General features: G+C 39.2%; 1 protein-coding gene across 1 annotated transcript; it reads left to right on the top strand.

Annotated features, from left to right (window-relative positions):
• Positions 1-12,413: 12,413 nt before the first annotated feature.
• On the top strand, positions 12,414-21,051 carry LOC117333114. Its single transcript, XM_033892245.1, has 3 exons — positions 12,414-12,617; positions 19,896-19,961; positions 20,510-21,051. The coding sequence occupies exons 1-3, from the start codon at positions 12,537-12,539 to the stop codon at positions 20,687-20,689; spliced, it is 327 nt and encodes a 108-aa protein (XP_033748136.1). The 5' UTR covers positions 12,414-12,536; the 3' UTR covers positions 20,690-21,051.
• Positions 21,052-21,456: the final 405 nt, after the last annotated feature.

Below are 21,456 nucleotides of genomic sequence, written 5' to 3'. Positions count from 1 at the left end.
GATGTAAACTGGAACACAATTATCTGTAAAGCGAAATGGAACATTTTAAATTTTTGTTTCCTGAAGAATTGAGAGAGGATCAAAGAATATTAGTAAAGAAGCATTTTGAAGAATAGGATCTAATGTTGAAAATATATTACAAAAACACTTTATTCCAAATACATATGTAACAAGATATACTGCCTACCAGTTGCTATTCACATTAAAAGTAATACTGTCTCTTTATTTGGTGACATCAATCATGCATCATTTCAAACACGATCAGTAAATATTTTCATGATGATTTTTTATGATTCAGTGGAATTCAATTTTAAAACAGTTTTCGCAAAAAAATTAAACTAAGCACTTTCACAAGTATTGTCTGGCTAAATTTGTTTGAAATGAGCTTGAAATATCATGAGGAAACTGATTGATCATTATTATTTGAAGACCTCAACACCGTGGAGAAGGTTGACGGACTTGGAGGGCGCATGACTAACATCCCCTTGTATTAGGTGGCGTGGCGACGCACTCGGAGGGAGGGCGAAGGGTGAATATGGCGAGAAATACGAGCATGAACTTTGCGAGAGAGATATCGACTAATATGACTTATTTAGTTTCAATCATGTTTTGCATGTTCAACAATAACTAATCTATCGTTGTGTGGTGTTGATTTTAGCGATCTTTGGTATTCAAACATAAAAGCTGTTCTAAGCAGTTTTATTCTGGAATATGAATTGGAAGGCGTGGCAGAGTGATTGGTATCCTGACGAGTGTGATGGCATCATTCTCTTCCGATCTCCGATCGGGAGGATACAAATACAGTTAACTGTTTATATCAAGTATAACGATTAATCTACATCTCCGATCGGGAGGATAAACAAATATACAGTTAACTGTTTATATCAAGTATAACGATTAATCTACAACTCAGACTATCTATCAAATGCGGAGGGCATTAACTTAGAAAACAATTAAGCTTAGAATTTATATCGAAATTTACCTAGATAGGAAATGCATTATCCGACCTTCGAGGAAACCTGAAAAAACACACGCTTTTTAAAATTACTTATGCTAACACAGTTGACAAGCTTAAAGCATAGCAAGACACACTTCACTAGGTTAGAATATTACTTAGGAAACTTACCAAGGTGAGTATGTGGTATGGTTCGCTCGACCAGTATGACTGTGGTGTTGCTCACTCGACCATTATGACTGTGGTATGGCTCACTCGACCGGTATGACTGTGGTATGGCTCACTCGACCAGTATGACTGTGGTATGGCTCACTCGACCAGTATGACTGTGGTATGACTCACTCGACCAGTATGACTGTGGTATGACTCACTCGACCAGTATAACTGTGGTATGGCACACTCGACCAGTAACTGTGGTATGACACACTCGACCAGTATGACTGTGGTATGACTCACTCGACCAGTATGACTGTGGTATGACACACTCGACCAGTATGACTGTGGTATGGCTCACCCGACCAGTATGACTGTGGTATGGCTCACTCGACCGGTATGACTGTTGTATGGCTCACCCGACCGGTATGACTGTGGTATGACACACTCGACCAGTATGACTGTGGTATGACACACTCGACCAGTATGACTGAGGTATGACACACTCGACCAGTATGACTGTGGTATGGCTCACCCGACCGGTATGACTGTTGTATGGCTCACCCAACCAGTATGACTGTGGTATGACTCACTCGACCAGTATGACTGTGGTATGACACACTCGACCAGTATGACTGTGGTATGACACACTCGACCAGTATGACTGTGGTATGACACACTCGACCAGTATGACTGTGGTATGACACACTCGACCAGTATGACTGTGGTATGGCTCACCCGACCAGTATGACTGTGGTATGACACACTCGACCAGTATGACTGTGGTATGACACACTCGACCAGTATAACTGTGGTGTGACACACTCGACCAGTATGACTGTGGTATGACACACCAGACCATTATGACTGTGGTATGACACACTCGACCAGTATGACCGTGGTATGGCTCACCCGACCAGTATGACTGTGGTATGACACACTCGACCAGTATGACTGTGGTGTTGCTCACTAGACCGGTATGACTGTGGTATGACTCACTCGACCAGTATGACTGTTGTATGGCTCACCCGACCAGTATGACTGTGGTATGGCTCACTCGACCAGTATGACTGTGGTATGACTCACTCGACCAGTATGACTGTGGTATGGCTCACTCGACCAGTATGACTGTGGTATGACACACTCGACCAGTATGACTGTGGTATGGCTCACTCGACCGGTATGGCTGTGGTATGGCTCACTCGACCAGTATGACTGTGGTATGGCTCACTCGACCAGTATGACTGTGGTATGACTCACTCGACCGGTATAACTGTGGTGTGACACACTCGACCAGTATGGCTGTGGTGTGACACACTCGACCAGTATGACTGTGGTATGGCTCTCTCGACCAGTATGACTGTGGTATGGCTCACCCGACCAGTATGACTGTGGTATGACACACTCGACCAGTATGACTGTGGTATGGCTCACTCGACCAGTATGACTGTGGTATGGCTCACTCGACCAGTATGACTGTGGTATGACACACTCGACCGTTATGAATGTGGTATGACTCACTCGACCGGTATGACTGTGGTATGACTCACTCGACCAGTATGACTGTGGTATGGCTCTCTCGACCAGTATGACTGTGGTATGGCTCACCCGACCAGTATGACTGTGGTATGACACACTCGACCAGTATGACTGTGGTATGGCTCACTCGACCAGTATGACTGTGGTATGGCTCACTCGACCAGTATGACTGTGGTATGACACACTCGACCGTTATGAATGTGGTATGACTCACTCGACCGGTATGACTGTGGTATGACTCACTCGACCAGTATGACTGTGGTATGGCTCACTCGACCAGTATGACTGTGGTATGACACACTCGACCGTTATGAATGTGGTATGACTCACTCGACCGGTATGACTGTGGTATGACTCACTCGACCGGTATAACTGTGGTGTGACACACTCGACCAGTATGGCTGTGGTGTGACACACTCGACCAGTATGACTGTGGTATGGCTCTCTCGACCAGTATGACTGTGGTATGGCTCACCCGACCAGTATGACTGTGGTATGACACACTCGACCAGTATGACTGTGGTATGGCTCACTCGACCAGTATGACTGTGGTATGGCTCACTCGACCAGTATGACTGTGGTATGACACACTCGACCGTTATGAATGTGGTATGACTCACTCGACCGGCATGACTGTGGTATGACTCACTCGACCAGTATGACTGTGGTATGGCTCTCTCGACCAGTATGACTGTGGTATGGCTCACCCGACCAGTATGACTGTGGTATGACACACTCGACCAGTATGACTGTGGTATGGCTCACTCGACCAGTATGACTGTGGTATGGCTCACTCGACCAGTATGACTGTGGTATGACACACTCGACCGTTATGAATGTGGTATGACTCACTCGACCGGTATGACTGTGGTATGACTCACTCGACCAGTATGACTGTGGTATGGCTCACTCGACCAGTATGACTGTGGTATGACACACTCGACCGTTATGAATGTGGTATGACTCACTCGACCGGTATGACTGTGGTATGACTCACTCGACCAGTATAACTGTGGTGTGACACACTCGACCAGTATGACTGTGGTGTGACACACTCGACCAGTATGACTGTGGTATGGCTCTCTCGACCAGTATGACTGTGGTATGGCTCACTCGACCAGTATGACTGTGGTATGACACACTCGACCAGTATGACTGTGGTATGGCTCACTCGACCAGTATGACTGTGGTATGGCTCACTCGACCAGTATGACTGTGGTATGACACACTCGACCAGTATGAATGTGGTATGACTCACTCGACCAGTATGACTGTGGTATGACTCACTCGACCAGTATGACTGTGGTATGGCTCACCCGACCAGTATGACTGTGGTATGACTCACTCGACCAGTATGGCTGTTGTATGTTCCACTAGACTCTAAGGATGTGGTACAATGCCGGTTGTTGTGTCGAGACTTTATAACTGTTTCTAGATCAACATAGATTTTGCCTGACCTTCAGAAACGCTATTAAAATCTAAATTCTAAATCGAATCAATGATTCAAATAACAAAAGAATGTTTCCAGCTTTCCATTGAATATATATGAATAATGCCACTGGCCTTCGGTTTGTCGCAGGATGAATTAAGAGGAAGAGAACGGATGTTGAGTTAAGTTAGATAACTCACATATGACATTGGCTAACTGAACAGGTATTGTTACGTTGTCGCACGATCCTTTCAAAATACAAACTTGGGACGCAATAATGTAAACAATAGCTAAAAAATCAAACATTTTTTCCTCTCATATTTTGTGTTTTATATCACAAAAATGTCCATACATAAACATTAGCGGAAACAATGCGAGTTTGTCTGATGACGTAGTTCGATAACAATGAGTTCTATTATAACGGTACAAAACACCAATTTGATAGGTAATGGCAGGACTACTTCAGAGAGACGGCGAGGAATAGGTTAAGGATAAGTTGCATTATAAGTGCTTTAATAATGAATCATTTTAAACAGAAGTATGTATAGACTTTAAAGAAAAACGTTTGATAGACACAAGCTTTTATACACAGACTTTGTTAATATTCATTGTAAGCATTTAACAGATTGAACAGGCAGTGATATCGCAAGGTTTTCGTCGGCAACCGCGGGAGGCAGCCGATCGAATCTTGCATATTAAAATCAAGTTTATCTATTTGTGACAAAGAAGGGACACATTGTCTTTGCACTGTTATTGATAATGTTAGTACAGCACCACTACAAGTATCAAATCGATACATTTTATTTATTCTATAACCTTTGTTATATCAACTTCTATTAATCACTAATGTTGGTCTGGATGGAAGCGCGCCACTGGTCTTACTTTGGGGGTAAACCAGGGTTTCCGGTTTACTCACGTGGACAGGTAGGTGACCCAATTAATACCGTTCATGTCTAGTCGGGGAATCGAACATCGACTGCCTAGGTGAAAGGCAAGCGTGTAACCATTCTGTCATCTGACAACCAGCTTTTGATTTAATAAATATCAAAATAAGCTTTCCTGTTGAAATTTGTTTTCGATAGTTATTATTTTACACGATTCTTTGATGATATGTTCATGATGTTGGTTTCTCGATTATTTCATCATTACGGAATACATTTTGAGTGTTTTTGTTGTCCTATCACAAATGATGGTTGAATACCGTTAAAACAAGGGTAGCCCCTACGCCGTTACCTGATCCAAATCAGTAGTGTGTATGCCCACCCCTGACATCAGTCGCTGCTTTTACTCTCCCTAACATTGACCCCATCAAGGTGTTTATTGCCCTTTGAGGGATATTATTCCACTCCTGAATAAGGGCCTGTGTGAGTTGAGCGACGTTGTTTAGGACGTTGACGCGCTTCCTATCCCTCCTGTCTAGCTCATCCCACAAATGCTCGATTTTGGAAATAACTGGACTGTGGGGCAACACAAGAACTGGAATGTTGCTTTGAGCCAGAAAGTCAGGAGGAACCCTAGCAACATGGGGCCTCGTGTTGTCCTGCTGCAACGTAAGGTTACGTTGCTGGATAAGAGGAAGAACGTGTGGTTTTAAGACCTTGGGTATCGTTTCACAAAGCTTCGTAACTTACGAACGTTTGTAAATATTTACGAAAAAGTAACGCAAAACGTACGAAGTTCGTAAGTCCTTTTCACAAGGGTGATCGTAATTTTTTCGTATCTTACGTCAAAATCGTACGGTTTAAAATGGTTAAACTTACCACTAACATCGTCACAATGAATTGCAAGCATATTTACATTTGTAGCTTGACGGGATCATAACTGTCCAAAATAAAAATTAAAAACAGCCAGAGAAAACCTGAGAATGTAAAATCCATAAAAATCGTAATGAACGAATGACCGAAAGAGGTTGTGGTGCCGTGTAAAGGGACCTGTGATACTCTTCAGCAATAAATGTTTATCTTAATGGAATCGTGAAACTTTGTTGTCCCCACCCAGACAGGGGGTTCGAAAGTCATGCAGATGTACAACGTATTTCCTCCAGAGTACGCCGGTGGTCTGGAGAACATTTTCGCCACTATTGTTATTTGTTTTCTTTATACTGACAACAAAAAAACATATCTTATGGTTTCTGCATAGTTATATCAAGGACCGGCTGTTTTATGTTATGCTACGACCAATGATTCTATTACCATTTATATAAAGTTTACGATAGCAGTAATCGATAATAAATCAGCTCATGTCTATTTTATGTAAAAAAAATGCATTGGTTAATAAATGAAAGTTAGAAAACGCTATACGTTATCGTAATATTCTTGAAAGTCGGCATCACAGCCAGTTACTATGTCGCTGAGCGGATATGGCGAGTAATGATTAGACCCCCTACTAGTACAGGGTTGATACTGTGTCTTCTGCGTAGGGGGAATAGGGGAGTTACAGAAAGAGGCACGTTGATCTTGCTGATAGTAGAAAATAAGTGAAAGTGGCGGCCAAAAATTTGATAAACTGCCCATGTAAAAATATTTACTGTCCTACAATTCATAATTGAATTTGTTCTCTTCACTGGAACCTTAAACACTAATTCCCCTGTAATGGCGATGTAAAGAACTGTAATGGCGATATAAAGAACTGAAATGGCGATATAAAGAACTGTAATGACGATGTAAAGAACTGTAATGGCGATGTAAAGAACTGCAATGGTGATGTAAAGAACTGTAATGGCGATATAAAGAACTGTAATGACGATATAAAGAACTGTAATGGCGATGTAAAGAACTGTAATGGCGATATAAAGAACTGTAATAGCGATGTAAAGAACTGTAATGGCGATATAAAGAACTGTAATGGCGATGTAAAGAACTGTAATGGTGATGTAAAGAACTGTAATGGTGATGTAAAGAACTGTAATGGCGATATAAAGAACTGTAATGGTGATGTAAAGAACTGTAATGGCGATATAAAGAACTGTAATGGCGATGTAAAGAACTGTAATGGCGATATAAAGAACTGTAATGGCGATATAAAGAACTGTAATGGCGATATAAAGAACTGTAATGGCGATATAAAGAACTGTAATGGCGATGTAAAGAACTGTAATGGTGATTAAAGAACTGTAATGGCGATATAAAGAACTGTAATGGCGATGTAAAGAACTGTAATGGCGATGTAAAGAACTGTAATCTGTAATGGCGATGTAAAGAACTGTAATGGCGATGTAAAGAACTGTAATGGCGATATAAAGAACTGTAATGGCGATGTAAAGAACTGTAATGGTGATATAAAGAACTGTAATGGCGATGTTAAGAACTGTAATGGCGATATAAAGAACTGTAATGGCGATATAAAGAACTGTAATGGCGATGTAAAGAACTGTAATGGCGATATAAAGAACTGTAATGGCGATGTAAAGAACTGTAATGGCGATATAAAGAACTGTAATGGCGATGTAAAGAACTGTAATGGCGATATAAAGAACTGTAATGGCGATATAAAGAACTGTAATGGCGATATAAAGAACTGTAATGGTGATGTAAAGAACTGTAATGGCGATGTAAAGAACTGTAATGGCGATGTAAAGAACTGTAATCTGTAATGGCGATGTAAAGAACTGTAATGGCGATGTAAAGAACTGTAATGGCGATATAAAGAACTGTAATGGCGATATAAAGAACTGTAATAGCGATGTAAAAAACTGTAATCTGTAATGGCGATGTAAAGAACTGTAATGGCGATATAAAGAACTGTAATGGCGATATAAAGAACTGTAATGGCGATGTAAAGAACTGTAATGGCGATGTAAAAAACTGTAATCTGTAATGGCGATGTAAAGAACTGTAATGACGATGTAAAGAACTGTAATGGCGATGTAAAGAACTGTAATGGTGATGTAAAGAACTGTAATGGTGATGTAAAGAACTGTAATGGCGATGTAAAGAACTGTAATGGCGATGTAAAGAACTGTAATGGCGATGTAAAGAACTGTAATCTGTAATGACGATGTAAAGAACTGTAATGGCGATGTAAAGAATTGTAATCTGTAATGACGATGTAAAGAACTGCAATGGTGATGTAAAGAACTTTAATGGCGATGTAAAGAACTGTAACGGCGATATAAAGAACTGTAACGGCGATATAAAGAACTGTAATGGCGATATAAAGAACTGTAATGGTGATGTAAAGAATTGTAATCTGTAATGACGATGTAAAGAACTGTAATGGTGATGTAAAGAACTTTAATGGCGATGTAAAGAACTGTAACGGCGATATAAAGAACTGTAATGGCGATATAAAGAACTGTAATGGCGATATAAAGAACTGTAATGGCGATGTAAAGAATTGTAATGGCGATATAAAGAACTGTAATGGCGATATAAAGAACTGTAATGGCGATATAAAGAACTGTAATGGCGATGTAAAGAATTGTAATCTGTAATGACGATGTAAAGAACTGTAATGGTGATGTAAAGAACTTTAATGGCGATGTAAAGAACTGTAACGGCGATATAAAGAACTGTAATGGCGATATAAAGAACTGTAATGGCGATATAAAGAACTGTAATGGCGATGTAAAGAACTGTGATGGCAATGTAAAGAACTGTAATGGCGATGTAAAAAACTGTAATCTGTAATGGCGATTTAAAGAACTGTAATGGCGATGTAAAGAACTGTAATGGCGATATAAAGAACTGTAATGGCGATATAAAGAACTGTAATGGCGATGTGTAGAACTGTAATGACGATATAAAGAACTGTGATGGCAATGTAAAGAACTGTAATGGCGATGTAAAAAACTGTAATCTGTAATGGCGATTTAAAGAACTGTAATGGCGATATAAAGAACTGTAATGACGATATAAAAACTGTAATGGCGATATAAAGAACTGTAATGGCGATATAAAGAACTTTAATGGTGATGTAAAGAACTGTAATGGCGATATAAAGAACTGTAATGGCGATGTAAAGAACTGTAATGGCGATGTAAAGAACTGTAATGGCGATATAAAGAACTGTAATCTGTAATGGCGATATAAAGAACTGTAATGGCGATGTAATGAACTGTGATGGCGATATAAAGAACTGTAATGGCGATATAAAGAACTGTAATGGCGATATAAAGGCGATATAAAGAACTGTAATGGTGATGTAAAGAACTGTAATGGCGATATAAAGAACTCTAATGGCGATGTAAAGAACTGTAATGGTGATGTAAAGAACTGTAATGGCGATATAAAGAACTGTAATGGCGATATAAAGAACTTTAATGGTGATGTAAAGAACTGTAATGGCGATGTAAAAAACTGTAATCTGTAATGGCGATGTAAAGAACTGTAATCTGTAATGACGATGTAAAGAACTGTAATGGCGATATAAAGAACTGTAATGGCGATGTAAAGAACTGTAATGGCGATATAAAGAACTGTTATGGCGATGTAAAGAACTGTAATCTGTAATGGTGATGTAAAGAACTGTAATGGCGATGTAAAGAACTGTAATCTGTAATGGCGATGTAAAGAACTGTAATGGCGATATAAAGAACTGTAATGGCGATATAAAGAACTGTATGGGATATAAAGAACTGTAATGGCGATGTAAAAAACTGTAATCTGTAATGGTGATGTAAAGAACTGTAATGGCGATGTAAAGAACTGTAATGGCGATATAAAGAACTGTAATGGCGATATAAAGAACTGTAATGGTGATGTAAAGAACTGTAATGGCGATGTAAAAAACTGTAATCTGTAATGGTGATGTAAAGAACTGTAATGGCGATGTAAAGAACTGTAATCTGTAATGGCGATGTAAAGAACTGTAATGGCGATATAAAGAACTGTAATGGCGATATAAAGAACTGTATGGGCGATATAAAGAACTGTAATGGCGATGTAAAGAACTGTAATGGTGATATAAAGAACTGTAATGGCGATATAAAGAACTGTTATGGCGATATAAAGAACTGCAATGGCGATATAAAGAACTGAAATGGCGATGTAAAGAACTGTAATGGCGATGTAAAGAACTGTAATGGCGATGTAAAGAACTGTTATGGCGATGTAAAGAACTGTAATGGCGATATAAAGAACTGTAATGGCGATGTAAAGAACTTTAATGGTGATGTAAAGAACTGTAATGGCGATATAAAGAACTGTAATGGCGATGTAAAGAACTGTAATGGCGATGTAAAGAACTGTAATGGCGATATAAAGAACTGTAATCTGTAATGGCGATATAAAGAACTGTAATGGCGATGTAATGAACTGTGATGGCGATATAAAGAACTGTAATGGCGATATAAAGAACTGTAATGGCGATATAAAGAACTGTAATGGTGATGTAAAGATCTGTAATGGCGATATAAAGAACTGTAATAGCGATGTAAAAACTGTAATCTGTAATGGCGATGTAAAGAACTGTGATGGCGATATTAAGAACTGTAATGGCGATGTAAAGAACTGTAATGGCGATATCAAGAACTGTAATGGCGATATAAAGAACTGTAATGGCGATATAAAGAACTGTTATGGCGATATAAAGAACTGCAATCTGTAATGGCGATATAAAGAACTGAAATGGCGATGTAAAGAACTGTAATGGCGATGTAAAGAACTGTAATGGCGATGTAAAGAACTGTAATGGCGATATAAAGAACTGTAATGGCGATAGAAAGAACTGTAATGGTGATATAAAGAACTGTAATGGCGATGTAAAGAACTGTAATGGCGATAGTAAAGAACTGTAATGGCGATATAAAGAACTGTAATGGCGATGTAAAGAACTGTAATGGCGATATAAAGAACTGTAATGGCGATATAAAGAACTGTAATGGCGATATAAAGAACTGTAATGGCGATATAAAGAACTGTAATGGCGATATAAAGAACTGTAATGGCGATATAAAGAACTGTAATGGCGATGTAAAGAACTGTAATGGCGATATAAAGAACTGTAATGGCGATATAAAGAACTGTAATGGCGATGTAAAGAACTGTAATGGCGATATAAAGAACTGTAATCTGTAATGGCGATATAAAGAACTGCAATGGCGATGTAAAGAACTGTAATGGCGATATAAAGAACTGTAATGGCGATATAAAGAACTGTAATGGCGATATAAAGAACTGTAATGGTGATGTAAAGATCTGTAATGGCGATATAAAGAACTGTAATAGCGATGTAAAAACTGTAATCTGTAATGGCGATGTAAAGAACTGTGATGGCGATATTAAGAACTGTAATGGCGATGTAAAGAACTGTAATGGCGATATAAAGAACTGTAATGACGATATAAAGAACTGTAATGGTGATGTAAAGAACTGTAATGGCGATATAAAGAACTGTAATGGCGATGTAAAGAACTCTAATGGCGATGTAAAGAACTGTAATGGTGATGTAAAAAACTGTAATCTGTAATGGCGATGTAAAGAACTGTGATGGCGATATAAAGAACTGTAATGGCGATATAAAGAACTGTGATGGCGATATAAAGAACTGTAATGGCGATGTAAAGAACTGTAATGGTGATGTAAAGAACTGTAATGGCGATGTAAAGAACTGTAATGGCGATGTAAAGAACTGTAATGGCGATATAAAGAACATGTATTTACGATGAAGAAATCATTGAAACGAAACAAATACAGCTACACCATTTAACGAAAATAAGAAGGAACACACAGACGCCAGACTGAGTTTGGATCTTTTATAGAGTATACTCGTCTTCTGAGTCTGTTCTTTTTTCTTAACTCAATTCCTTCCGAATAAATAATATGCAGTACACTACGGACTGTCTGTTGGTCAACAACTAAGCCTCTTTCAAGATATTTTAAGTGCAACCAACGGTGCCCATGCATTTTACCGTACATTTCACATTGTTTAAGTATGAATAATGCTACCTGTAGAATATCTTCGTAACTCTTTTTAGTGTACGAATTCCTATACCAGACCCATCCAAACATTTGATTATTTCACTGTACTTAAATCCAAGCTTGAAATTATTTCCTATCAAGTAATCCCGGTGCATTAAAGATTGTGGAGAAGAAACCAATCGGTGATAAAACATTCAAATTGAGATTTACAGATTAAAGCGTACAATTTGCAGATTTAAGTGTAAATTTTACAGATTAAAGCGTTAAATTTACAGATTAAAGTGTAAAATCTACACATTTAAGTGTAAAATTTACAGATTAAAGCTTAAAATTCACACATTAAAGTGTGTAAATAAAAAATAAAAAAGTTTAAATGAGGCCCTAATACGCTTCCGTACCATAGAGACCACACAATGATTATCTTACTCAATACTAAAACCAACCATATGACGCGATGTAAGGGAGAGCACTCTAATATATTAATCATTGGTTTAAAAATAGCACTTACATGTTTTTCAGGCACCTACCCGCTTGTGACCCAATACTAACTTGTCATCTGATCAAACATGACTAAAATTGAATAGGAAACGAATGATTCGTCATGCCGGCAGACAATAGAGGAGATTTACAACACAGTTTCAAAGACTTATACGTCGATTTTGCTGCTGGACGGATACGACAGGTGTGTATAGTTACGGATGTGTATAGGGTAAACACATATGTGCCGATGTACATTTTGTATGTAATACTGTATTGATAAGTTGTATTACTGTTGGGAGTGTATCCATGTACCGACATGGACTCGGGTTCGAGATTCTCAGTAATATTAAAACATCAGTTAGGTACATGTTCACACTTCTGACATAAAATCCCCGTTCAGGTTTATTTTACCTGTAAACCCAGGGCTTCTTACGAGAGACCACACGCTAATTGAATCCTATTGTAACACCGTCATGCTTGACCGCAGAAACCTTACTGGCTTCCAAACAGGTTATTGAAAGAGGCTTACCCGCAGACGGACCGGTAAACGGCACATCTCCGATCACTAAATAAACTTCAGTACACGTTTCCATGTGACAAAATTAGAGGCTTTCCGACTTTATTTCTTATTGAACAATTACAGAATATGTATTTAAAAGACGTTTTAAAACTCAACCTGAGAGGGAAATGTATTGAATATAACGGCAAATCTTCTTTGTAAATCGCCGCTGCCTTTGAAGTTATCACTGTGCGGCACTGTGCACATGCTTTTTTAATTGTTTCTTTGATGTGTCAATCAAATTAGACTCCACTTTATAGCGGGGACCTATTGCAGGGTTGCGATTAGATAAATAATATTTACAAAATGAGGTTTAATATCACTTTTCAGCGTTTTATAAGGAAAATAAAATGAAAAACTCAACAATTCCAACAATTCGTACAATCTGTCATGTGTAAAAAAATCTTGTGCAAACATATCTGTTCCCCCCCCCCCCCCCCCCCCCCTTTTTGACATCCAAAATCTGAAAAAGGGGAAAAACACTAATTTATATACAGTGTGTATTCATTTCGATAAATATCTGTAAATGTTCGAACCGATAATGTTTTCTTGAAGGTAACGATAAAAAACTTTATCCTGTACATCTGGAACATTCCGACTTTTATACTAGTATATCAATCCTCAGACCTGTGTGTCGGTCGTCTGCACTAACCTGGTAAGTAAATATTTATATCTTAATACGAAATTTTGCTTAACTTCATCACATAGATTCGATAAGTTGATGATAATTTGTCAAGTTAATTGAGTTCATAATGAGAACAAGACAGAAACACAACATGAATAAAAATGCGCGGTTTTAACGTGAATAGAGTGATACTACATGTAATTACCGACAGGTACGAGGAAACACAAAAACAATTTGGCTCGCGCCTACGGCGCTCGCATTATCACTAAATCACTGCCTCCCCCCCCCCCCCCCCCCCTTTCGATTGCAGATCCACAGGGGGGCTTCGCCACCCTGGGACCCGCTAGGCGTCCCCAAGACCTCTCGCAAAAAGGGGAAAAAAATCGGCTCGCGCCTATGTCGCTCGCATTATCACTTAATTACTGGACCCCCCTTTCGAAAACTCCTGGATCCGTGCCTGATCCCGAATTATTGGAAATGTGCTATATTAATTTTCCGCGGAGGGCTTAGACCCCCTTGAACCCCCTATCAGGGCGCTGCCCTGGACCCTCTGGGCGGCCCCTCAGACCCCTTGTTAAAAAAAATAGTCTACTGCGCTCGCATTATTACTCATACTAAATTACTGGACCCCCCCCCCCCCCCCCCTGCCCTTTCGAAAATCCTGGCCGGGCCTGGTGATTCATGTTTTGCCATAAATAATATATCCTGATTTGCGTAAATAACTTATTTTGTACTACATAAATTATCAAAATTATCATGGGATGTTGAAATGATAATTATTGGCTAATTTTGCGGAGATGGCATACGATTTGTTTAGTGCATAAAATTTAAGGTTAACAAAAAATTTGCCCCCCCCCCCCCCCCCCCCCCCACCCCACACACACACTTTTTGACGACTTCCTATGCCACTGAGATGGCATTCATTCAAACTATATACTGTACCCGCAGTAGACCCCAGGTTACCTTGCACTTTTACAATCCAAGGCCATACCATCTGTGTATTTCACCTATACATTGCCCAATATTAGCAAATCCAATGGCAAAAATTATTTCCTTTCAAAAAAATCCAAAGCCATTTCTTGAACTAGCATCATTATAAAATTGAAACAAGTTGTTTATCCATTTGTCTGAAATATACAGCTATCAATATTTATCTGATTATTGATTATAAAAAAAAAGTCATTGACACATGTACCTATCCCCTCTGAAGTGTGCTCTGTTGTTACATAGGGTAGGGGAGTTTGCAACACTGAAAGTTAAAACTTAAAATATATTTTTAGAATTCAAGCATAGGAGTACCTTTGTAAATGTCATATGGTTATCCATGGAAAAGTATAATTTCGCACCTGTTACCTGTTTTGAGATGTTTTTTTTTTTTTTTTTTTTTAATTTTCTACTTATTCTCGCTGTAAACGAACCAACAATTTGGTTTATTAGGACGAGTTGGTAGGCCTTTGTGAATACGAAGTGTTCATTTTACAAAAGAAACACAGGTAAAACCATAATCTTGCAAACCCCCTGGTGTTTGTACAAATAATTTCAATAGCAAATAATATTTTCTGGAAGTCTGGTCATGAACCTTAAGAACCACAGTGTCAACAATTCAGTATTCGCATACATGATAATATTTCATCGTATACCAAGGACTAGTTAGTGAATGGAAGTTTGCCCAGAATAGAAAACAATGCAACTCGATTTTCTAGGACATACGCGACCCGTGGAATATCCAGGGTGAAAGTGACCCCTGGAATATCCAGGGGTAGCAGTGTACAGTAAAAATGCCAAATTCTGAAAAATATGGCACATGTTTTAGATATGTAAACATTGCCAGTTAACCTTACATATAACCTCTAATAAAGTATATATATTTGAAATCTGTACAACATTTGCAATTTTAATAGAGCTCTGAAGGATAAGTAAACTGATATTTTCTGTGATTTTTAGAGCTGTGAATACCATGGTAACAGCTTAAAAAATTCTCAAAAATTGCAAAATATTATGATATTTGACCCAAAATAGCACAATTCTCTACACAATTTTTTTTCTGAAACCTATTTAAAATTAAATATCTCTTTCCCAAAGACAGAATTAATCTTGTTTGGACATATGTTGTAAATTAAGTTTTTCCACTATCTTACCTTTTCTGTGGGCTTCCATTTTGCGCTGTAGTCAAAACTAAATTCCTTGTGTAAACACATGTTCGGAATATCCGGATATTTAAAATCCGGAACCAATTTATTGATTTTTGTTTTAATAAATGTGAAGCCTGTATGTACTACTTCATACTGAATATACCAATTATAGTTTACATTTATTTTTTTTCATTTTTTATGCATATCATAATACAGGAATTATTTGCTTAACAAAAAAATCGCCCATGGCCAGGCTGTCTTACTGTGGTGTGCTACCAGGGTGAAAGTGACCCCTTGAATATCCGGAGTATATTGTCTCTGGCACGAATTTATGTTTTTGTGTGTTTTGTCTGATGTTGTCAATGTTATGTAAAATTTGTATATTACAATGCATGTACATGTGTTATGATACTGATGAGTCGGAAGACTCAAAGTCAATAAAGAACTTGAACTTGAACTTGAACTGGAGTAAAGTTGACCCTAGACTAGTCTGGGTAAAGTTGACCAATGGAATATCCTGGGTAAAGTTTACCCCTGGAACGCTGACCCATGGAAAATTCAGGATAAAAGTAATATGGCATATCCAGAATAAAGGTGAAGGTGACCCCTGGAATAACCAGGTTGAAGGTTACCCATTGAATACCCAAGGTGATGGTGACCCGGATTATCCAAGTTGAAGGCAAACCCTTGAATATCCAGAGTATAGATGATCTGTTGAATATCCAGGATGGAGGTTAACCCTTGAATACTCAAGGTGAAGGCGATCCCTTGAATATCCAGAGTGAACTTGACCTCTTGAATATCCGGGAGGAGGGTATTCAGGGTAAAGATGATCCATAGAATATCCAGGGTGAATGTGATCCTGGAATATCCAGAGTGAAGGAGACCTCATGAATATCCAAGGTGAAGGTGACCCTGGAATACCCAAGGTGAAGGTGACCCTGGAATACCCAAGGTAAAGATGATCCCTGGAATGCCCAAGGTAAAGATGATCCCTCGAATATCCAGGGTGAAGGTGACCCTGAAATACCCAAGGTGAAGGTGACCCTGGAATACCCAAGGTGAAGGTGACCCTGGAATACCCATGGTGAAGGTGACCCTGGAATACCCAAGGTGAAGGTGACCCTGGAATACCCAAGGTGAAGGTGACCCTGGAATACCCAAGGTGAAGGTGACCCTGGAATACCCAAGGTGAAGATGACCCTGGAATGCCCAAGGTAAAGATGATCCCTCGAATATCCAGGGTAAAGGTGACCCTGAAATACCCAAGGTGAAGGTGACCCTGGAATACCCAAGGTAAAGATGATCCCTCGAATATCCAGGGTGAAGGTGACCATGGAATACCCAAGGTGAAGGTGACCCTGGAATACCCAAGGTGAAGGTGACCCTGAAATACCAAAGGTGAATGTGACCCTGGAATACCCAAGGTGAAGATGATCCTTCGAATATCCAGGGTGAAGGTGACCCTGGTATACCCAAGGTGAAGGTGATCCTGGAATACCCAAGGTGAAGGTGACCCTGGAATACCCATGGTGAAGGTGACCCTGGAATACCCAAGGTGAAGGTGACCCTGGAATACCCAAGGTGAAGGTGACCCTGGAATATCCAGGGTGAAGGTGACCCTGGAATACCCAAGGTGAAGGTGACCCTGGAATACCCAAGGTGAAGGTGACCCTGGAATACCCAAGGTGAAGGTGACCCTGGAATACCCAAGGTGAAGATGATCCCTCGAACATCCAAGGTGAAGGTGACCCTGGAATACCCAAGGTGAAGGTGACCCTGGGATACCCAAGGTGAAGGTGACCCTGGAATACCCAAGGTGAAGGTGACCCTGGAATACCCAAGGTGAAGATGATCCCTCGAATATCCAGGGTGAAGGTGACCCTGGAATACCCAAGGTGAAGGTGACCCTGGAATACCCAAGGTGAAGGTGACCCTGGAATACCCAAGGTGAAGGTGACCCTGGAATACCCATGGTGAAGGTGACCCTGGAATACCCAAGGTGAAGGTGACCCTGGAATACCCAAGGTGAAGGTGACCCTGGAATATCCAGGGTGAAGGTGACCCTGGAATACCCAAGGTGAAGGTGACCCTGGAATACCCAAGGTGAAGGTGACCCTGGAATACCCAAGGTGAAGGTGACCCTGGAATACCCAAGGTGAAGATGATCCCTCGAATATCCAGGGTGATGGTGACCCTGGAATACCCAAGGTGAAGGTGACCCTGGAATACCCAAGGTGAAGGTGACCCTGGAATACCCAAGGTGAAGATGATCCCTCGAACATCCAAGGTGAAGGTGACCCTGGGATACCCAAGGTGAAGGTGACCCTGGAATACCCAAGGTGAAGGTGACCCTGGAATACCCAAGGTGAAGATGATCCCTCGAATATCCAGGGTGAAGGTGACCCTGGAATACCCAAGGTGAAGGTGACCCTGGAATACCCAAGGTGAAGATGATTCCTCTAATATACAAGGTGAAGGTGACCCTGGAATTCTCTTTCATGAAGGTGACCCCGGGAATACCAAAGAAGAATGTGACCCCTGTAATATTGAGGGTGAAGGTGACCTCTGTAATATTGAGGGTGAAGGTGACCTCTGTAATATTGAGAGTGAAGGTGACCCTTTGATTATCAAGGATGGAGACATATTGCACAATTACGACTGCAGTTGATCAACCTTTAAAGCCACATACTCCCGAAGAAACATATATAAATGTTTACATTTTGAAGTTTTTACAGTTTTCGGACGAGATTCATACCTAACAGACTATCATTAATTAGAAATCGAAAGACATTGTGTGTTTTTGAAATTAAACAGGGAATTCCGAAAAAAAAAAGTTTCCCACAATGCAATGGCGGGTTTTACAGTCTATACAAAATGGCGGAACGCCGAAAGCATGGACCTGATCAGAAAACGCAGACAGATTTTGCCAAAATAACACGCAAAAGTGAGTGGAATCGGCAAAACCGAAGTATTTCCTTCGGAAAGGAAATGATTCGATGGAATTGAGCGAGAATAGAAAAGGGAATAGACTCAAATTCCGATTTTACCGGACGTTAAACTGTCTATTGTATTGCTGGTTAGCTTTTGAACACTGTCAACTTCACCGATCTAACATTTTATCGATGTTTTGTCGTATACATATTGCTACATTTTAAAATTAATTATTTAAATTGAAACTATATATTTGTTTGTTTATTTTGTGCAGTTATTACGTGAATATTATGTTAATATGTTTAAATGAAAGCATTATTAGGCAAAGTTCACGTATGCTCGATATGTAAACAATTGCCATGTGTGTAGTTTATGTTTAGTGCATCTTGTTATAGCCTCGTTCTCGGCTCCGTGACAAATCTCGCGGTAAACATAAATGCGGCGAGTTATTTTTATACATTAAATGATGTCTCGAGGACTCCCCCTGTCAAGCGTGCAGGCCAGTAGTCATTTCAATGATCTGAGAGCGTGAATAAGCGTCTTGGATTGCCTTTAATACATGTGTACAACCAGAATTTAAGGTTGTTTGGGAGTATGTGGCTTTAAAGGAAATGACCTAATCTTTGTGCTAAAATAATGAATATAAAATCCTGTAACGTCATTATAAACATATTTCGTGTCCGGTATGTCTATATGTCAGTATGTTTAAATGCACTTGAAACTCTTCGTGGTATACTATTGCTAAAAGTGTGCTGAATGAGTGCTGGTTTCGTTTTCTACGCAGATCCAATTCGATGATCTGTCCCCAGACCAAAATACACCATTCTCTAAAATTGTGGTTTCTACACTTGCTTATCGCTCATGATCAGCATTTTAGAGAGTTTGACGACGGTTCTTGCGTTGTCGGTATAATGTAACTGTGTGAGGTGTCCTGTATGGTGGCTTTGGAAGTTTGGTTCAGTGGGGTAGCGCTATAAAGTCAGCATATACAGCTTAACGCGCACTCACCACAAATTAAACCAAACCAATAAATGTAAATTGGAAGGGCATTGGAGGACGTATAATATATAGTGCCGCCCGGCACTCTTGTTGATTAATGTCAGGGTGATTTCCTTTGGAGGACATGGTAAAATACGAGGGCGGACCTTAAATATGAAGAAACATAAATCTCTTTCGTGAATGGCATATTTCCTTGACAAGATCTTGACATCTGTTTTTATTGATTAACAGGGATGGAATGGATTTGTAGAGAATTATCGACGTCGGAGGTTTGGAGCGGATTGGGAGCAGCGTCAGGTAATGCTACACAGAATAACATTGCTATCAATGTATTACAATATTGTACTTATTTCAAATTATGTCTACCAGCATTTAAAACCTATACATTTTCATTTATTGATTTATTGATTGATTATATGCTCATCAAGTTAGTGTTAAGTAACATACTGTCCCACTATTAACTGAACTGTCTCACTTTAAATTGTATCAGATTGTTCTCTTCGAGGAAGCACAGTCGTTAGCTTATAGATGTGCGGTAGTCAAGTGTTCAAAACACGGATATCTCATAGTCTACACAGACAAAATGTCTTCAGGTAAATTTGACCTGACATTTACCTGAAAATGAGGTAATGTCTTAAGGTAAATTTGACCTGAAATTTACCTGAAAATGAGGTCAGTTTGACAATAGGAAATTTCAGGTCAATTTCAGGTCGAATTTACCTGAATTTTTTTTTATATGAAATTGACCTGCATTTCACCTGAATTTGACCTGGAGACATTTTGCCTGTGGATGGTTGTGAAAGAAATATCAGAAATATTTAATGAGGTAACTTTTTTTTTTCCAGGTCGGTCAACGGGAGTGCTTTTTTATGGCAGTTGGGATTTTCATTGGCCTAATTATCCTGATGTGCGTGTTCTTCTTTATAAATTTGATTGACGCTCTTGACCATTCATTCTCTGAAAATGGACCATTTAAGGAATTATGCGCTGTGAAAACCATAACGAAAAAGCTCAGCGGGAAATGACGTTTTTATTTCAATTTTAATGTAAAGTGTCCACACATTGTCAGCTACATACGCCATTGTATTAATCGTTAGTCTGATAAATAGTAGTCATTGTTTTATATGGTAGCTTGTATAACTTTCAATTATTTGTTAAGAGTGTAATGTCACTTTATGACGGCTGACTGGTGCGAAGGATGTCCGCTTTGGATGAGACAGGTCGCTTAAATTCGAGCCCCAGCGCGGGCAGGATACATGTATCTTCCCACATTCATTTCGCCTTGTTGAAGACAAACACATATTTTTGCAATATGAAACTTGTATTTGCACACAGGGTACGTCTTAAATTGAAAATAAGAAAATTAGAATAAAGATCCAACATCTAATGAGCTTCAATTGATTTTTACAAATTCGAAGGGAAACAACAGACATAATAACCTACACAACTATTCGAAATAAGAATGATTACACACAACTGACTTTCACAATTTGGGGAAAATTAGCAAAACATTCAAATATATAGTAGAACTCGTTTGACAGTAAGAGGGATAATGAAGGATATTTTCACTTTTAAAAATGATTACTTAACTTACAAGTATAATCTGTTTCTGTGTTTTGAAATATTTTAAACATTTAACCTTGCTGAATATTGTCACTTATTACTATATTTCATTAAAAGGTTCTTATCTGAAGTTGATTAAGTTTCATTACAATAAACAAGAAAACTTCCGGTTAAAAAAAAGTTATTTCCGGTTTATGAAAGCAACTTCCGGTTTATGAAAGTAACTTCC

The sequence above is a fragment of the Pecten maximus genome, chromosome 8 (genome assembly GCF_902652985.1).
Source record: "Pecten maximus chromosome 8, xPecMax1.1, whole genome shotgun sequence".
Lineage (NCBI taxonomy): Eukaryota > Metazoa > Mollusca > Bivalvia > Pectinida > Pectinidae > Pecten > Pecten maximus.
This window is presented reverse-complemented; position numbering and strand designations above follow the sequence as displayed.

Excerpts from the sequence above, each read along its gene's own strand:
- LOC117333114 (XM_033892245.1), top strand. The coding sequence starts at position 12,537 with ATGCCGGCAGACAATAGAGGAGATTTACAACACAGTTTCAAAGACTTA. Across the intron at positions 12,618-19,895 it reads CTGCTGGACGGATACGACAG|GGATGGAATGGATTTGTAGA; the intron begins GTGTGTATAGTT and ends ATTGATTAACAG. Across the intron at positions 19,962-20,509 it reads CGGATTGGGAGCAGCGTCAG|GTCGGTCAACGGGAGTGCTT; the intron begins GTAATGCTACAC and ends TTTTTTTTCCAG.